The sequence below is a fragment of the Sorex fumeus genome, unplaced genomic scaffold (assembly GCF_029834395.1).
Source record: "Sorex fumeus unplaced genomic scaffold, SorFum_2.1 ptg000013l, whole genome shotgun sequence".
Taxonomy (NCBI): Eukaryota; Metazoa; Chordata; class Mammalia; order Eulipotyphla; family Soricidae; genus Sorex; species Sorex fumeus.
The window spans coordinates 32,967,746-32,988,408 of record NW_026606070.1 but is presented as its reverse complement, the minus strand read 5'-3'; the positions used below and the strand labels follow the sequence as shown (position 1 = coordinate 32,988,408).

The following is a 20,663-nucleotide window of genomic DNA, read 5'->3' as shown; positions in this document are numbered from 1 at the left end:
TGTTGGAAAATACAATTTTTTCAATAGAACTGTGATTATTGTTTCTTTTAAACATTTAACTTATTAAATGGCTCTAATTTTATATTATTAAAAAAATTGTGTCCTCTTTCAAATATTAGAGACTTTAAGTATAACTTAAAGTCATGTAAGAATTGTTTGTTATTCTCTTGGCTCAGGAGTTATGAATATCTTTCTACCACTTGCTGACATTTTTAAGCTAATCCTTTTAATGTACATATTTTAAGTCTACTCAAATGATTTAGCACTTAAATCTCTGTATCTAAGGGACATTTAGCTAAATCTATATAAATTATAGTCAACTAAAAATTAGCCTGTTATAATACAGAATACACATCAAAATTTAACCCTGATCTAAAGCAGAAAATGTTAGTTTATTACAAGATTTAGTCAATAAATATTTAATTCAAATTAATCAGGTTATATATTTTAAATATAAGTCATTACATGTACTAATCTACATTTTAAAATTAAAATGATATTAGCTAGCTCTATTTTTTAAAATAAGATTATAAACATTTTTCATATTCAAGTAGCCTAATAAAGCAGTATAATGAAGGAGCAAACAGTAAACTATGAGAAACATGTCAGATTTTTAAATTTTTTACACAATGTTGTTATTATGTTAAGTTTTACCTCCCATGCACATAATAGATCACAACATTGGAAACACTAGTATCAAAGTAGAACTACAAAATTAAATATAAGGATAAATATAATAATAAATAAAATAGGATAAGTTCCCCAAAGGTTACCTGGAAATGGACTATGAATTATTAGACATTACAAAATTGATGAAAAACTCTCCTTGGAGAATGAGAGTGATACATCAAAAACATATGGGTAATATACCTGTATCCACTTTCAAATATAGATATTTTTAGTGTCAAGAGACATATTAACTATAAAACTAGGTCAAGAGAAAAACAGCTTTTACCTAAAAGTAAAATTAAGACAAGAACAGCCTGAACTAAAATTTTACAACTGATTTAACTCCAAGTAGAAGTAGAATTATTTTAAGGATGGCCAACTAGAAGTTAAATGCACTCTTTTTTCATTGTCTTATTAATGCACACATACACAGGAGTTTATGCAGAGAGTAAAGCAGAGAGATGTAATTGAAATTAAGGAAATATGGAATTAGAGTTCAGTATCAACAGCTTTGGATATAACAAATATAACACCTAGTTTTCTTTGAATCTACATAGTATTCTACAATTTATTTTCAATCTTACAATAGTTAGCACATGTAAAAATGTTTTTGTGTTCTCAGTCTTATTAACACTCCTTCTCCTTATCAATTCAATATTTTCTGGCATTTATTAGGCTCTTTGTAAAATCCAAACACTGTTCCAAGTTGTCTTTGTCATCTAATCCTCATATAAACTCTTTAAAATAGAGACCATCACTGGCAACCCATTTTACAGATGAGAGGACAGAGAACTGGGTCTGCATGGTCAGTTTTCTCAGCCACTATTGTGCTCAAGTTGAGCAGTGGTCTCCAAAAAGATGCCTATAAGTTTTGGAACCCGTGAATGAGAACTTATCTGGTAAACTTAAGTTAAAGATACTAAAACTTACAAATATGAACTTATTTGAGAAAAATAAAGTCTTTACAGATGTTAAAGATCTTGAGATTGTAAAATCATCTTGGGTTATCAGAACAAGCCCAACATGAGAAGGGCTTTCTGAAGAGACAGAAGAAAAGAACATAGACTCAGAAGTTTAAGAGAAAAGGGGCAGATACCAGGGAGATATAGAAGCATGTCTAAGAATAACAAAAGCCACCAGAGTCTGGGAAAGGAAGAAACATGACCCCACACCACCCCCAACACACTACCAAGTTCTAGAGTCTGAATCTCTACCTTCTAGAATTGTGCGAGAGGAAATTTCTGTTGTTTAAACCATCCAGCATGGAGTAATTTGTTATGGCACTTTTAGAAAGTTAACATAGCTACTCTACTATACTGGGACCCTCCTGACAACATAAAAGGGGGGAGATCTAATGTCCTTTTAACCATGAAAGCATCCTTTGTAAATGATTTCTTTGGTGTGAAATGCCTTCCTGAATGCTGTTTGCTAAAAATTCCTGACTTCTATAATTTAGAATCTATTGTATCACTCTTTTCTTTTATTCTATGGCAATGCTAGGTTTTCCAGTTAAAATAATAAATCACTTTGCCCTATTCAAAACATACTTTACACATTAATTAGGTTAGTTCAAAACAGAATGGATTTGCAAATGAAAAGACAATTCATTCTAACATTAGTTTTCAGAAAACTTTGTAACATTTGAATTCAACAGAGTACAATTAACTCTACATATGATTTTGTGCTAAACACAGATTTGAAAAAATATGCTTTTTGGTTTTTGTTCTATACCCAGCAATGCTTTGAGGTTACTTCCACCTGGGGCATGAGGTGTTGCTCCCAAGAATGCTTGGAGAACCATGTGTTGCCAGTATCAAGCCTGGGCCTCCTGAATGCAAAGCATTTTCTTCAGTCCATTGATATATCTCTCCAATCCACTTCAAAAAATGTTTAAATATATGCTTTTCATTTCAGTATTCCGTGACAATTTTTTTCATTGACTTGTTGAAAAATATTATTGCAATAGAATGCCATAGTAATGAAATTAGAATTTTTTATAAGTTGAAGGTAGTTGAAGTGTACAAAATTATATTTATAAGAGATCTATTTACAACATATGCCTATGAGGATGTAATATACATAGTTAATAGTATGACATTTCAAAGTTTCTAAGAGTGTAAATCTTATAAGTTCTAATCAAAAGAAGAAAGCACTGTGGCTGTATAATGATGGATGTTAACTAGAAGTGTTGTGTTGAAACTTTTTGGAATATATACAAATATCAAGTTATCCTGTGGTACACCTGAATTGATTATATGTCAGTTATATCACAGCCCAAAATAAAAAACCTATAGAAGTACACTCACTCCTATGTTATCCTTCACCACTCAAAAAAATGATTTCTGGGGCTGGAGTGATAGCACAGTGGATAGGGCTTTTGCCTTGCACGAGGCCGACCCGGGTTCAATTTCCAGCATCCCATATGTTCCTCCGAGAACTGCCAGGAGTAATTCCTGAGTGCCAGAGCTAGGAATAACTCCTGTGCATCACCAGGTGTGAACCAAAAAGAAAAAAAAAAAGATTTCTAATCCCATTGTGCAGTGCAGCAACCACTCTGCATCGACATTTCACCCTCCTCACTCTTTTCTGACACCAGTATTGACCCTAAAACTCATCCAACATTTCACGTGTGTAACTATTTTAGATTATGAAATTTGAGGTCTTTTTTTTTTTGAGATGGTTCCATTGGGATGAGATCTTGGATCTCGGCCCTTGCACTTACATCAGTAGTGAATTGTGGCCCAAAGACTGGTTGTGAATGAACTCAGAGGGAGGAGACCATGTGCAGACAAGGATTTACTCCTTCTTCCCTCTCTCTGGGGACTGAGGGTCTGGCAGTGACTGACTCCTCTGCTTTCCTTAGGGGCAGTATTGCATGTTCTATCATGACACCCTAGTGTTCCTTCATCACTTATTACTTCGCTTTGCTCTGCCCACACCACCCTATATAATTTTCAATGACCGTTTCCAATCACCCAATCTCTGTGCTGCGTATTGTGTCAGACCCTCACTGAAATGGCTACTGCATCTCAATTGATGATGGCATTAATCAGAAATACAGAACAACTTCTTCCCAGAGATAAAAAAAAAATACGTAGGTTTTTAAGCGATTTCCAGTGTAAAAGAACGGTAACTAGCTGTGTCTTTTTCTCCTTCAGCAACATCACAAATGAAAGGCGGTAGCTTGCAAAGACTTTGCTCTTGTCAGACATTTTTGCCACAGCTGACTCTTATCATGGAATGATTTTAGCTTCCCAAATACCTGTCATCACCAATGCACTCAGGGAAGGCAAGGCTACAGCCAAAAAGCAGGATATGTTGATAGCAACCGAGCCGGTGGAGGTACATGAAGAACTTGAGGAACTTGTCCATTTCCATGTTTTTGACAATTGAGTAGAAAGGTGTGAGCGTGGAATGGTAAGGTAGTATCTGGCACTGGCTGTACGTGATGTTCACACAGACACCTAGGAAACCAACGTAACTGTGTTAGGGACAGATACAACAGATTTTGTTACACAAACTCATTTTCTATAATGGGTCAACATGTCATAATATAAGACATATAATTATTATAGATAAACTAGATATATTATAGATATAGATATTATAGATAGATATATAAATAGTGAAATTGTGTGTTTTGGTATATACTGTAGCACTGTAGCACTGTCCTGTAGCTCTGTCCTCCCGTTGTTCATCGATTTGCTCAAGCGTGCACCAGCAACATCTCCATTGTGAGACTTGTTGTTAACTGTTTTTGACATATAGAATATGTCATGGCAGTTTGCCAGGCTTTGCCGTGCGGGCAGGATAGTCTCGGTAGGTTGCCGGGCTCTCTGACTGGGGCGGAGGAATCGAACCCAGGTCGGTCACATGCAAAGTAAATGCCCTAGCCACTGTGCTATCGCTCCAGTCTTTGTGAATTAAAAATGAAAACAAGTTACTAATATTCACAAAGATCATTCATGTGCTGGTAAAATATATGAAAAGTACACTCATAGATATACAGTAGACGTATAAATTGACAGCTACTGTTTTGGATCACAGATAGCTAAAAATACATCCAAAATATTTTAAATATGCATATTCTTTAAGAATATCCTTTCTCAAAATTTACTCGGAGAAAATATTAAAAGTAGTGACTTGTGAGCACAGATCTATGTATAGTGATCTTCCTGTCCTCAAAATTTATCATTTTAAATAACAGTCATCACCCAAACATTCAACAGAAGGAAATGGTTTTAAGTATTATGGAATGCACAATAGCATACTTAACTGAACATAAGAGGTTTCAGAAAACTATTTAGTTACAAAAATCAATATGTGTAAAAAAAATAAAAATAGAAAGTAAAAAAAACTTATAAACTATGATCCTGTTTATTATTTTGTGTTTTGGGAGCTTAGAAGACTGTTTGCCCATACCCAGCAGTGCTCAGAGCTTACTCCTGACTTTGTGCTCAGAAGTCACTCCTGGCAGAGCGTATGTGGTGCCAGGAATCTAACCAGGGTCACCCATGTTTAAGACAAGAGCCTCCACCTCTGTGATAGCTCTTCAATCCCCATGATATAGTTTTTTAAAATACGTGATTATACAAGAATTTTTTATTTTGCCTACATTGACATTTCAAACTGTGCTAAGCAACTTTTATTTCTTTTCTTTTCATAATTGGCTTTTTTTTGGGGGGGGGGAGGCCACCATGCCATGTCCATAGCTGTTGGTTTTCCTTTATACCATAAATTTTCTTAGTTGGTTTTATATATATATATATGTATATATATATATATATATAAATGTTAACATTTTAGGAGACTGTATTTTCTATATCTCTAGTTTATAGGAAGTTTTATTACTTTTTATTAAAAAGGAGATGGTTAAAATTTTGCTATTTTATCAAGCTACTACTTAAAAGCAGACTCTCTGGAAACATAACAGGAGTGTTCATTATATTTTAGGGGGACAAAAAACAAGAATAGAAAAAGGTTTAATAAAATGGTAATATGGACAGAACATCCTGACCCTGTACCAGGCTGTCTTCACCGGGGCAACTTGGAGGGGGGCAGGTTGAATTTCCCTCCCATCCCGAGCCCAACCCCAGCAGCCAAAACCCTCCAGAACCCAACTGCGCAGACACGCTCAAGGCCACTCTCAACAAGTTCAGGTGAGCCTCACCTATGAGGGCCTGCAGAAAAACCCAGGTATGCGGGACCCGTGACTGAGATCTCCAAGCTTGCTCAGAACAGGACTGGGCCTCCTCCCCCAGCTCCTCAGTTTTCAGTAGCTTAGTAGTCACACCCACAAACTGCCTCCAACATCATATCTCATCAACAGCCAAGATCCAGAGACTATAAAATAAAGCTCCCAGAAGAGAGTGATACAGAATGTCCTGGAGCACTGGGCCTCGACCTCTTATACTCTAGCCCACTGATGTACCAAAAGTAGCACACATTTGTTTGAGTTTAACATACATGCTTGTAATCTCTTATACGAGGCCTTAAATGGCTCCAGGATGAAATACAGCAATCTTCACACACTTTCCTCTTAAGGTGGTGGGAAGGTGCATGGTGGTGGGATTGGTGTTTGAATATGATCTGTAATGAACTATTGTGAACAAGATTATAAAAAATAAAATTAAAAATATTAAATAAGGGGAGCTGGAGTGATAGTACAGCCGGTAGGGCATTTGCCTTTCACGCTGCCAATTCCCAGCCTCCCATATGGTCCCCTGAGTACCACCAGGAGTAATTCCTGAGTGCAAAGCCAAGAGTAACCCCTGTACATCGCTGGTTGTAACCCCAAAAACAAAAATAAATAAATAAATAAACTAAAAATCCCCAGCCCAAAAAAATCAATTAATTAATTAAATGGAAACATGTCTCTTCTGAATACTATATAATTCTCAGGAAAAGAAATGAAAAGAAAACCTCTCTAAGACCAGTTTTAGTCTAATAAAAATAATATTAAAATAAGACCATAATTATGATTAAAATATGATAAACTATCGGATCTGCAATACTAAATATACACCATGATGGAAGAATTTCTAGTCTCCTTTCTGTTTCATTCATTCAGTTATCACTTCAGTCCACATTGCCCATCTTTCATTGCCTCCTCTGGTCTATTTCTATCTCTTTACATTTCTTTCAGACTCTGAAAACTTCCCTTAATCCTATTGTTTTTCTCCCAAATGATTAGACTGTGTGCATTAGCTCCAAGTCTCAACCTTCATAGAAAAACACAATTCATCATTATTAAAGAATACAGATTTATCATCACAAACCTGCTGAACACAATGGGGTGTAAACAAAACACAATTTGCTCTTTCAAAGGCCATCATCAAATGATAAGTGAAATTTCTCTACATCCAAAACCCAGAATAGCTGTCACAAAAATCATAAGGACACAACACTTTCTTGATCCTTATCAAAACTCAAAATACAAAAATGTAGGGGTGTGGGGTGAGAAAAAAATTCCAGTGGAAATGCTGCCAGAACACAAATCGACACACATATACATTAATTAAGCTTTTCCTGGCTGCCGAAATGGAATTCTAGGTCAGTTTCATGAATATGACTTGTGTAAAGAAAGTTCAAAAACATTTCAGTATGGTAAAGCAATACTTTAACCCAATACCTTCTGAGTGACTGCTTGATGACTTGGAGTCACTAGAGGCTAATGCAAATGGGATTATTTCATTTAAAACTTTCTTAAATATGATAACATCATTTTTAAGAAGATAATTCTTAATGGCCCATGAAAGAAGAGAACAAAAAGTAAGCATATAATGATATGTCACAAAGTCTGTATTTAAATTCATGGATAATACATTCATATTACATCATTCACTTTACATTACATTATTTTAGTTTTTATTTATCAGTTTTTAGATGTAATACAAAGAGCTTATTTTGCTGGCTGAAAGATGCATAAGGTCTGGATGGACAAAAGGAATAGAAAAGAATATATTATTGGTAGAAAAAATAAAGAGACAGAATCATAAGTGTATATGAAAAAGATTTAAAAATTTGATTCTGGGAAGAATTCAACACAGTTGACAATTTTCTCAGAGCCAACAAATAGAAAGGGGGATTAGTTTTCAAGACTCAGTTTTAAACCTTTTATATTCAAGTGCTTATATAAATTTTTATTTTCCTTCTCATTCCCATCTCAAGAATTGTGTCAAATATTTTTTCCCTTAGAATGCTTCATTGCCTTTAACACATGTAATTCCAGCATGGTAATTTTGTACATTCTTGTTGGGGACAATGAATTTTCATAAGCCAGCTACATGCCATGCATCATGCAGTTATTTCTCTGTAGGAACATAAAGAAGGGCACTTTTGGACATGAATTCAACTGTTGTTACTGATGCGTTTTATTCTGTTTCTTTTTATTAGAACACACCCAGCTGTGCTCAGGGATTATTCTCAGTGGGGTTCAGATGACCTAATGCAGTGTCGGGGATTGAACCTGGGTCGGCTGTGTGCAAGTCAAACGGTGCCCCACCTCTGTACAATCTCTCCAGACTAATGTAGCTAATCATTTAACTTGATTTTTTCCAGAGTTGAAAAAAGAGGGGGAATTTGCTTTACCTTTCTTGTGAATTTATTACTGAGTCTAATTGACATTAAAGGTTAGGGTTGTTAAGAATGTGCACAAAATACAGCAGATGCAATTAGCTTCATGTTCTTACAGATAATGTTCTTCTATTAGTTTATATCTCTTAAATTACTACAAGCAGGGAAGAGGGAGAAGTTATAAATGGAGCAAAAGAACAAAATTGCTTCCTGATGCAATGTGTTTCTAATAGAAGAGAAATAGTTATCTTACTAACTTGATTCTAAAACATCATGCTAGTAAGAAATGATTCAATAATAAATGTTCAGTAAAGGCTTTTAATAGAAAATGTATTGGAGAAAAAAATAAACAGTGAAAATTTAAAGCTGCTTGGGGGCCAGAGAGGCAGTATAGTAGGTAGGGCACTTGCCTTGCACATGGCCAACCTGGGTTCCATTCCTGACACTACATATGGTCCTCCAAGTCCCACATGAGTGATCCCTGAGCACTTCCAGGTGTGACCCGAAAACAAAACACACCCAAAAAATGTGCTTAGAACTGAGAGTATGAGCTATTAATTCTTCGTTTTCTTAATTTGACTCAATAAATTCTAAGTTAAACTTAAATTTTATTTGTTTTTATATCATATTGCTAACATTTCTAGGTGCTATAAATGAGAAGGAAAAGTAGGTTTGTTTTAGGATGTTTCTTTATATTTTGGAAATTGCATTTTGTCTATTTTAATTACAAAGTAATGTAGAGATAAAATTCTTTTATTATTAGCTTTTAAAGCGAATTTAGTGAAGAATGATTAACCTATTGTTTGTTTGTTTTCAGGCCACATCCAGCAGTGTTCAGGACTTACTCCTGGTTCTAAGCTCAGGGATCACTCCTGGTTGGGCGTGGGGAACCATATAGGGTTCCAGGGATCAAACCCAGGTTGGCCACATGCCAGGTAAATTTCCCTCCCGTGGGACTATCTCTCTGATCCCAAGAATTGTTAACTTTAAAAAAATGAATGTATATTTAATGATTTTTCTTTGGGAGGCAGTGTAGGTGAACTCCCAAGCAGTGCCCAGAGGGTCTGCTTCAAATAATACTTACTCCAACTATGCTTAATACTCCAACTGTGCTGGTGGCCCAGTGATACAGTCACTTGGTGTTAAGGGTGTCTGCCTTAACTATTCAGCAGTGTTAGGGGCCATCAGAGTCATCACAGAGGTGCCAGGGATTAAATCTGAGGCCTCAGACATGCAAGGGATGTCTGGGTAGTCTCTGCAGCCTCTTTAGGAATGAATCTTAAAATGATGACATCCATAGGCAATCTTATTTAGCTAGCACTAATATATCTTAGTTAAGGGAAGGGGGCAAGAGAATATTCATTACTAGATATCTTTTCTCCAATTCTGGGGCCATGCCTGCAATGCTCAAGGCTTACTCCTGACTCTGCACTCAAGAATTATTCCTATTGATGCTCAGGAGACCATTTGGGAAGCTAGGGATCAAACCCATATGCAAAGAGCCCTACCTGCATTCTTTCCAGCCCACTATACATTTCTGTATAGAGTTTTCATACTGGTGATGGTTACAATACATTCTTCACTCTCTCTTTATTGCATATGATTTATCTTAATGAGTGCAATGTCTCTGTAGTATATTGCACTGTAGCACTGTCTTCCCGTTGTTCATCAATTTGCTCGAGCGGGCACCTGTAACGTCTCCATTATGAGACTTGTTGTTACTATTTTTGGCATATCGAATACGTCACGGGTAGCTTGCCAGTCTTTGCTGTGTGGGTGGAATACTCTCGGTTCTTGCCAGGCTCTCCGAGAGGGGCAGTGGAATCAAACCCAGGTCAGCCACATGCAAGGCAAACACCCTACCCGCTATGCTATCTCTCAGGTCCAGTGCAGTATATAAAATTTTTATATTTGATTATGACTTATACAGATATTTATTTCAAAAATTCTTTTAAAAATCCCCTAAAGTTAATTTTTTAAAGGTATTTTAAAATAAAAGCGAAATCATATTTAAACCATAATGGGTTCAATTCCCCTGCCCCTCTTGGAGAGTCTTACAAGCTACCAAGAGTATCTCGCCCGCACGGGAAAGCCTGGCAAGCTACCCGTGAGATATTCAATATGCCAAACATAGTAACAACAAGTCTCACAATGGAGACGTTACTGGGCCCACTCGAGCAAATCGATGAACAACAGGAGGAGAGTGCAGTGCTACATATATAATTATCACAAACTGGTGCTATTTAGCAGAAAATAGCTTCTCAAATTAAAAATAAAAAAGAGGCAACTATCAAATGTACTGTGCTATCTTTTATTTAGCATTCTAACAGGAAACTTTAGTAAACTATAATTTTCTGTAAACAATGTACATCTCATCTCAGTTTCCTCAGAGTTTGGTTGGACTATCTTCATTTACCTAAGTGGATTCATTTTAACACATTCATTTGCTTGATAGGACTCCCTTCTACATTTTGGTCTCCTAGATTCTAAGAATTCGGTCTACTTGTAAAGGAGAATTCTTTGAACACAACCTGTTTTCAGGGGTTTGGGAAGAAAATGATGGTAGGGTTGGCCTTCCTTGTAAGGTTTTGCTTTTCATTCTTCTATCCAGTTCGAGTCATTTTGTGGCTACTGTGCATATGATGTTCTTTGTTCTCTTCTTAGTTTAAATTATAACACTTCTCCTTGGACTACAGCTTTAAGCCTTTTCACATTCACCATTTTCATCTGCATATTGCTCTGTTCCATATTAATAAAATGATTATAATAGTTCAGGCATTGTTCTTGCCTCATTAGCCTACACTAGCTCATCTGCCCTTCTGAAAACTATTAACTCTATTTCAAGATAAGGAAACAAGATAAAATAATTTCTCTCAAGATTTATGCACTAGAAAACAGCAAAGTTTGACTTTCATTCCAGTCGTCCTACTTCAATTCCCATCATCAATTGCCTCCGTAACCCAAACATTTTCGTTAAAGTCATATTCTAACCTACGCTTCTACCACTGTACGTGGGACCTATGAGTACTATGGAGACCATGAGGTCTTCCTCTAGGTTCATCCACTAGTTTTGTTTTAAGGCTTAATCTGTGTCAGGCAGCCTCTAAGTGGAGAACAAATAATATTGCATTAAACAAGCTTCCTGGCCTTCTGGAAGTAATAGCTTTGTCCAAAAGAAGAAAAAATGAACAGAGTCTGACACTGACACATCTAATCATAATCTAAAGTCTAGCAAGAACCAAGAAGCAAATACGCTTCTTTGTGGAGATTAATATCACAATAAATCTACGCTTATTAAGACCATACTGAGGACTGTTAATTTTGAAAGTGAATTTCCCCTTCTAAGAAATATTTTGTGGTGTATTATAAAATTCAGATGGCAAGAAGCAATTTGATCTGGTCTTAATTACTCAGTAATTTATACTCATATACAAGCATTTACTTCTTGCATCCTGTTTTCATTGATCTTATTATAATAGTTAAGTTATCATTTCATATATTTGTGGAGTCACAGATGTCAAAGACATCAAAGGGAAGCAAACCTCCTCTCTACTAGAAAAGGGAGAACTCCTACATCAGAGCAGACTTTGTTGTGTCACTAGAGACACAGGGATAATAACGAGGAAACACACAACAATCACTGAATGAATAAGAAATTTCCCAGAAACAATTTTGTTTAATGTGGGGCAAAAGCTTCACCAAAAAGGGCTTTTAATTTAACAAGGTAAACATAGGTCATGTACTGCTTAATGAGGGGGCTATGTCCTAAAATATTCCTACATGAAAAAAATTTTTCATGCTTAGGGCCTTATGCATGGAACATGCATATGTAAATGAATATATATGTGTATATCCAAATGAATAAATATATGTATACACACAGAGATAGAGATAGACTTCCTCTCCACAAAAGGTGGCATTTTCACTCTAAATCAGGTGTGGGCGAAATTTGATTCATTTTCATGAAGTATGATTCATCCTGGGGCACAACTCCTCTGCGCCAGTGAATCTATGAATCCACTCAATTTATGTGCTTCCAAAATACAATGGTGTGATAAGCATTGACAGACATTCCTATTCCAAAAGTAGAAATAAGAAATAAAAAAGGAGTGGAGGGGTAACACCTGGTTTGTATTACTTCTACTCAGATTGACTATAACCTGGGCAACTCACAATTTTCAAGTGCTAGAATGTGCAAAGCCTTCTGATAAAGATTTACATTTCCTTCCTACAGCAACCCTACCAATTAAAAAAATTTTTTGTGGTGCTTTTAAAAGATACATTATAAGGAAACATAGTCAATGGGGCTTAGTAACCACACTGTCATCTTAAATCACTCATCACTACTGTGTATCCTAGGCCTTTGCCCAGTGCCCCTTTGTAAGCATGTAACCAAAGTGGAAACAAACTCTCTGAGCTTGAATAAGCAATTAAAGAATTGAAAAGTTATTACAAGAAGGGAATTATAAAATTCTAAACATTGTATTTACAATTGTGATAAAATTTTCAATAATAAGAGTAAGTTTTATTACCATAGTCAACAAATAAAAATTCAAAATAAAGTCTTTGTTCAACTAACTAAAGCAATTAAATTATAAATGTTCAATATTAAATAAACTGTTACTTCACACATTAATGTAATTAGTGAAATGTTGTAATTTAGTAATAAAACAATTTAATTCAACTAAAAATGAAAGCTCCAAAACAGAACTTTGAATTTTTCTTTAAAATCGTAAAGAAAAATGACATTTTTATTATAACAATAAAATGGTATGAATTAGCAAGCTTGTCTTTCTTTTTATTTTTATTTATTTTATTTTTTTTTACTTTTAAAAAAATTTTACATGAAAAATCTTGTCTTTTTAAGAAAACAAAAATAAAATATGTCTGAACCTTCTCTTATGGAATTTATTTTTTTTTTCTTTTTGGGTCAAACTCAGCAAAGCTCAGGGGATTCTCCCGGACTTGTACTAAGAAATTACTCCTGGCAGTGCTTTAGGGGACTTTATGGGATGCCGAAGATTGAACCTGGGTCAGTGGTGTGTGAGGCAAACACACTGTACTATACTTCTGGCCCATCTTATGGAATTTCTCAATATCCCATTTTCTAGAAGTCGACTGCTCAGGGACATGATTTCTTTTTCTAAGTTTAGTTGTATTGTTGTTAAGGTAACACCAATTACAATAGGTTTGACGTTTAATTTTTGGTGTGCAGAGTTGTTGCATCACCACTGACGTACCAAAAGTCCTCCACTCCTGCCCTGAAGTCATCTCTAGTCCATCCCAGCCATCCCCACTTAATAACCCCAGGCCCCACTTAGTGACCTCCATTCTGTAGTCCACGGGTTGTTTTTCCACTACACACTATCCATTCCTTCAATTGTTTCTTTCTATACCACATGAGTGTGAACATGCAGCATTTGTCCTTCTCCATCTGTTGTATTTCACTTTCGATGATACGCTCAAGTTGTAGGGGGAAAGTCAGAAATATCTTCTCATAGCAAGTAGTATTCCATTGTCTAACACAATTTTTTTATTCACACATCTGTTCTTGGGCATTTGTGCTGATTTCAAATCCTAGATATTATAAATAGCACTGAGATGAACATAAATATGCACATATCTTTTCAAAATAATGTCTTTGTGATCTTGGGATATATACCAAGAAGTTGAACCACTAGATCATAAAGTATTTCCAGCTTTAATTTCTGGAGACATCTCTAATACTTTCTGTTGAGGTTGAACCAGATGACAGTCTTAAGAATCATGAATAAAGGTTCCATTTTCTCTGAATCTCCACTAGCACTGGTTGTTTCTGGTCTTCCACATACACACTATTCTTACCAGTGTGAGGTGATATAACATCATTCTGTTTTCATTTTCCTGATAACCAGTAACAGTGAATACTCTTTTCAAATGTCTTTGGCCTTCTATATATCTTCTTGAGGAAGTATCTATCCAGCTCCTCTCCCTGTTTTATTGAATGATCTTTTTGTGTACTTTATATACCTTAGATATCAGCCTTCTGTCCAGATGTATGGTGTGTGAATATTTTCTTCCATTTAATCAAATGCCTTTTTCTTTTTTTTTTTTATTAGTGAAACGACATGAGGTACAGTTGTAGATTTACAAATTTTTGTGCTTGGATCTCGGTCATACCACGATCAAATACCCATCCCTCCACCAGTGCCCATTTTCCACCACCAGGATAATATCCCTCCCCCCCATCCTCCCATCCCCCCATCCCCCCCTGCCACTGTGGCAGGGCATTCCCCCCTGTTCTCTCTCTCCTCCTGGGTGCTGTGATCAGCCAAAGACAAATGCCTTTTTCTTTAGACAACTATATCTTTCACAGTGCAGAAATTTCTAGTGTGATGTAGTCTTACTTGTTCACTTTTTTACTTCTGGTTTCTTTGCCAGCAGAGTTGAAGATACTTTTGAAGTGATTATCATGGAGAGTGTATCTATGTGTCTTATGGATTTGAGCCTAATCTTGAGTTACTCTATTCATTTCAATTAATTACTATGCCTAGTATAACTTAGGGATCCTTTTTTTCACTGATTAATCAGTTTTTCCAACACTGTTGAGAAGTTTTTCCTTGTTCCACTTCATGTCCCTAGTTATTTTGTCAGAAATTAACTGCCCATATTCTGAGGGTTAGGGCTGGAGCGATAGCACAGCGGTAGGGCGTTCGCCTTACAAGTGGCCAACGTGGCCGACCCGAGTTCGATTCCTCTGTCTCTCTCGGAGAGCCCGGCAAGCTACCGAGAGTATCTTGCCCGCAAGGCAGAGCCTGGCAAGCTACCCATAATGTATTCGATATGCCAAACACAGTAACAACAAGTTTCATAATGGAGACGTTACTGGGCCCGCTTGAGCAAATTGATGAACAACGGGAAGACCGTGACCGTGATTCTGAGGGTTTGGTTCTTGGATTTTTGATTCTATTCCATTAGTCTTGGTGTCTCATCTTATTTTAGTACCACTCTATTTTGGTTACTGTGCCTTTATAATGTAGTTTAAAGTCAGAGAATGTAATGCCTCAAATCTTTGCTTTTTTCAAATTGCTTTAACTATTTGGGAAGGCTTATCATTATATACACAAATTAGTAGTATTTATTCTATGTCTTTGAAAGAATGCTATTGCAATTTTGATAGGAGTTACAGTCAATCTATGTTTAAAAATGGAGTAGGATAGTCATTTTAACAATTTCAGTTCTTCCACACCATAAATATAGCTGAGGTCTGTTCCCAGGCCATTGGGGACAATGCGGATGCTCTCTCCTGCACTTCCCTGTCTCGTATCTTTGCTTCTGTATCTTCTTAGAATTCCATAATAGAGTTGTTCCCCTGCAGGAGGCTGCTTGAATTCAGCAGTGTTTTGCTGAAACTTTAAGAGGTCTCTCTGAGTTTTCAAGTTAACCACTGCTCCTTGCTCCATGTCAGAGAATCTCCCAAAAATGATGTCTGGGCTCTCCAGTAAACTTTCTCAGTGGGGCCTTAAGCAGGATTACGTCTTTCATTCTGTCTCTACTGCAGTTCCTCTTGTGAGATTCTGCAAGTACTTTCAAATTGCTCCCTTTCCCACTATCTTGGCCCTGCTCTTCTCTCAGGACTCAAATTCTGACTCATCTTTAGAGTTTATATAACTAACTCCCAGAGCTGCACACACAAAGAACTGCTACTGATGAATAAACAGTGCCCTCACAGGGTATTAGCCTCAGAAATTGAGATGTCTCATAATTCTTGGACGAGTATAAAAGTCCCAGAATGACTTAACACCAATTAACACAATTATAAAACTAGTACTGAGTGCCAAACCAATTTAAGTGCCATATGCAAATATTAGGTTAACAATAAATAGCATTGAAAAATAATAATAAAATATGAAATGCAAAAAGACAACAAATGGTTCACATTAAATGCAAACTGATGCAAAGTCTTGGCTTGGAAAACTCATTATCATACACATTTCTGCTATAAGTAAAAAGGCATATTCTCTAAAGGCACTAGTAACAGCAAACAGATTCCACTGATGGTTTTCTTGCTCTCAATACAAAATTATACAAAGACCCAAAAAACCTGAGATATTCAGTAAATTTAATGATTCATGCACTATACATACAGTGCCAATTTTCTTTCAGAACCAGAAGTAAAGTAAGTTACAGAGCTAGTTGGTTATTGTTTTGTTTTGATTTTAAATGTCATCTGTTGAAAAGATCGTTTCTGGCCTTGAAATTGACTAGAATTCTGTGTGCAGTGCTGTGCCAATGTGCTACTGTTCTGTTTGTTTTGTTTTGTTTTGTTTTTTCTCCATGTTGTCTCCATGATGAAGAATACCGGCGCTGGAGAGATAGTATAGCGGGTAAGGTCCTTGCCTGACACTCAGCTGACCCAAGTTCAATCCCTGGCATCCCATTGGGTTTTCTAAGCACCAATGGGTGTAAATCCCGAGTGCAGAGACAGGAATAAGCCCTGAGCATAGCTGAGTGTAACCTCAAAACAAAAAACAAAACAAAACAAAACAAAACAAAAGCATATTGAGCTATTCCTCCCAATGAGAAAACGGCAATAATAAATCCGGAACAGAAAAAGTGGGGGAGAGACAATGGACAGGGGACTTGCCTTGCACATGGACAAGCCAGGTTTGATTCCATATGGTTCCCCAGGACTGGCAGGAGTGAGTCCTGAGTTCAGAGGCAGGAGTAAGCCCTGAGGACTTCCAGATATGACCCCAAAGCAAACAAAATTTTGAGCCACAGGTTTTTGACATAAATATTTAACTCTCTCATTTGGTATAGTAATGTGCTACAGAAACATTACATTTAGGCTTGTATTACCTGTGGATATTGCAGGATTGATTTGAGGAGAGGGTCAGAAAATCTTGCCCAGAAATCTTTGAGAGAGAGGAATGGGACTGCAGCCAAAGGAGAGTGAAACAGGGACTGTTTCATTTACCCCTTTCATCTAAGCACTGTAAATGATTGAGTTTGTTCTCAACGGTAGGAATCCAATACATCCTAGGGAGAGTCAATCAAAGGATGGAATGAGGAGGAAGGAAAGGTGATCAGGGTTTTGGAATTTTGAGTTTCCTTTCTCTCTCTCCCAAGAATTGTGAAGGTTTATATTAGAATGCTACCATGCTAAACAGACACTATGCAATAATTATTTAAATGTTTCACTTTTCCTTGTTAAACGATGATGTTATCAAGAAGCCCAGGTCGGTACCTCATAACTTTTCTTTAAACCTGGAGAGGTTGATTGAGTAGAGACCAGCTGAACTTGAAGATTGGGGTTTAACACCAGTATCCAGTAGAAATCAAGGGTATGTTATTCAGTGTCATGATTACAGTAAATTTTGGAGGAGTAAATAAATTTAAACGAAGCATCTTATAGAGATGCTCTTATCAGTATTATCTCTACTAAACCAGGATATCTAGGCTGGTCATAGTTCTTCCCCTTCCTTAAAGTTCAATTTTTATTTTAATATTTATGAAATATATGAGAACATATTGAAAATAAAAACACAACTCAACACAAACTGATTTTTTTTAAAAAAAAAAAAGCATAAGTGATGGCAAGGACACTTTTGTACATCATCAGTTCTTTGAAGCCTCCCCTGCAGAAAAGGCAAAATAGATGAAATGACTGAGGGTGGGAAATAGTAAAATATAAGGTAGAGGGGGACAGCAGCCAGGTAACTTCCTTCTCAATTCCATGGTTATGCCCTCACTGAGGGCAGCTGCTTTTTGACCCCTCACCTGGGGGTAGATGGGTAGATGGCAGGAAAGCATCAGTTGTCACGTAAGAGCACATGGCTGGAGAACAAAGAAAATCCATAGGGACACAGAGGGACACAGAGCAGTGACTGGGTTATGGACCTTGAGAGGCAGGGCAGAGAGCTCCAGTAACAGACTACAGAGCTTTAGCAACACACCAGGGTCACAGCAATGGACTTTAAGAAACAAAGTCAACGATACCAATGTGCACTTAGAGAGATTTAACCAGCAAGAGACCAGCATAGACCAAGGACCATGGTAAACACAGGAACTATTGAGGAGCCAGCATGAGTCCAGGACATAATAGGCAATAACTACCTTTTTTGTGTGTATTGTCTATTTCCCCTTAATTGAATCCTGTGAATTATAAACTTGTTCATGATTGGTTTCAGTCATACAGTCCAATACCCTTCCCTTCACCAGTGTACAGTTCCCATAACCAATGGCCCCAGTTTTCCTCCTGCCCTCCCTCAGCCTGCCTCTATAGTAGATATTTTTCTTCTGTCTATCTGTCTCTGTCTCTGTCTCTTTCTCTTTCTCTCTCAATTTCCTCTTAGGCACTGTAGTTTGCAATACTGTTAGTGAAGGTTAAGCATCTCACTTTACCTCCTTTCGGCACTCAGTTCTTGTCCAGAGTGACTGATTCCAGCTGTCATTGTGATAGTGGTCTCTTCTCTGTCCTAACAGCCCTCCCCTCCAATCTGTGGCAAGTTTCCTACCATGGACCAGTCTTACTGGCTCTCACAAGTCACCTTCTTAAAACTGTTAAATCAATAACTATAACCTCATAAGCACCTAGAATTTTGTATGCAAACCTTTCATATACTATTCAAGGACACTTGCAGGAATAAAACCACTTTTGCCCTGATACAACCTAGAAAAACCCCTTGGTGAAATACAGCATGCAACTAATTATGGGCTACTTCACTTTTATATTATAATTCACTTTCAAAATGGCACTAATGAAACTCCAGACAGTACTGACAGCACAGAAAACCTGTGTCACAACCACATAACCCAGCTCTGTCAGATCATGTACAACATGTATTTTCTATGGGAATTGATTTGGTTGAAACTTTACAAACTCAGTAATTTCTGCCTTGAAATGATATTAAGTTTCCAGGTGAGAATTTCTTAAAGAAAAACTATTTCGTGGTACCTTTTGCCGGGAGAATTCCCATTTTTTCCTACCAAAATACTGGTGTAAGACAGAATGTCTAGCCACTGTTTCTGAATTGAGGTGAACTTAAATAGCTTCTCATATGTCAAGAATTTAAAGTATTTTAATCAGAGAATAGTTTTAAAGCTTGAGTAACTATAGATGAGATATTCCCACAAGCCTTCTCCACAGGTTCAATTATCTCTTTTTAACTTTTATTTTATCTTTAAATTTTATTTTACTTATTTTTAAGTTTTTTAATTCCCTCACTGTGATTATAAAGTTATCCATGATTGGATTTTGGGTACACAATGTTCTCATACCAGTCCCTTCATCAGTGTCCACTTCCCTCCACTAATGTCGCCAGTTTTCCTCCAGCACCCGGGCCTGCCTCTGTGGCAGACACATTTTCCTTTTCCTTTTTACCTTTTAGGCACTGTGATTTACAGTACTGCTACTAAGAGGGTATCATGCACGATTGCTAGAGAAGTTCAGAGAATGGAAAAACCCCATTTACTTACTAGATTACTGATCTATAATTAAAGGATATAGTACAGAAACATGCCAAGAAAAGGAATACATAAGGTAAAGGAATGTGAGAAGAGCGAGGACTTCCATACTCTTGGGTCACAGCATTTTCCCAGAATTTCGATGAGTTCACCAACCTAGAAGCTCTCTGCACTAGTCTTTTGGGGCATTTGTGGAGGCTTCCCCATTTAGGCATGATTGATGAACAAATTGGCTATTGGCTGGTATGATTCAACCTCCAGCCCTTCTCTGTGCTCAGGAGGTCAAGGGATAGAACTGAAAATTCCAGCACTATAAGCATCTGGTTGATCCATCCTCAGATACAAGCAAAAAGTCATCCCATTCACCTAAACAAAAGACAACTGTATAGCTCCACGAACAAAAAAAAATTTCCAAGCATTTTATAAGGAGACGAAGATCAAATATAAGCACATCATATAATAAATTACAGCATCACAGAAAGTAAAGTTTCATGCTGTCAAGTACATTAAACAATAAGAACTACATTTATTCAAAGGTCACAACCTTTCTCCATTTAATTATTCTAATTTCACCTGGATTTCCTGTATGTGTCAAGTTGCATTTATGCTTAAGAAATGTTTCAGTCAGAGGAAGTGAAAATGAGTCAAACTTCCATCAGACTTTTAAGCAAAGTCACAATTGCCATGTGCTTCTTTACTTTTCAGGGTGTGTGTTTGTCATCTCTCTGAATCTTCACAAAGAATGAGACATTCAAAATTGAGGCAAGTCCACTAGGCAAAAGAATAAAATTGTAACTTTCACACATTAACTAGACCGAGTTATTGTTGTTTTTTGTTGTTGTTGTTGTTGTTGTTGTTTTCAGAAATCACTCCAGAAATTCTGAATAAAAGTCAAGAAAGAAAACAAAACAAAAATAAAACGTTTCTGGGCTGGAGCGATAGTACAGTGGGGTAAGGGCGTTTGCCTTGCA

General features: G+C 36.7%; 1 protein-coding gene across 3 annotated transcripts in view; it reads right to left on the bottom strand.

Moving 5' to 3' along the window:
- CORIN (corin, serine peptidase) overlaps positions 1-20,663 on the bottom strand; it is a 238,116-nt gene that overhangs the window by 164,629 nt on the left and 52,824 nt on the right. For all 3 annotated transcript variants that reach the window (XM_056111214.1, XM_056111215.1, XM_056111216.1), the window contains exon 4: positions 3,932-4,133. In XM_056111214.1, coding sequence (XP_055967189.1) covers positions 3,932-4,133 — 202 coding nt within the window. The remainder of the gene's footprint in view (positions 1-3,931; positions 4,134-20,663) is intronic.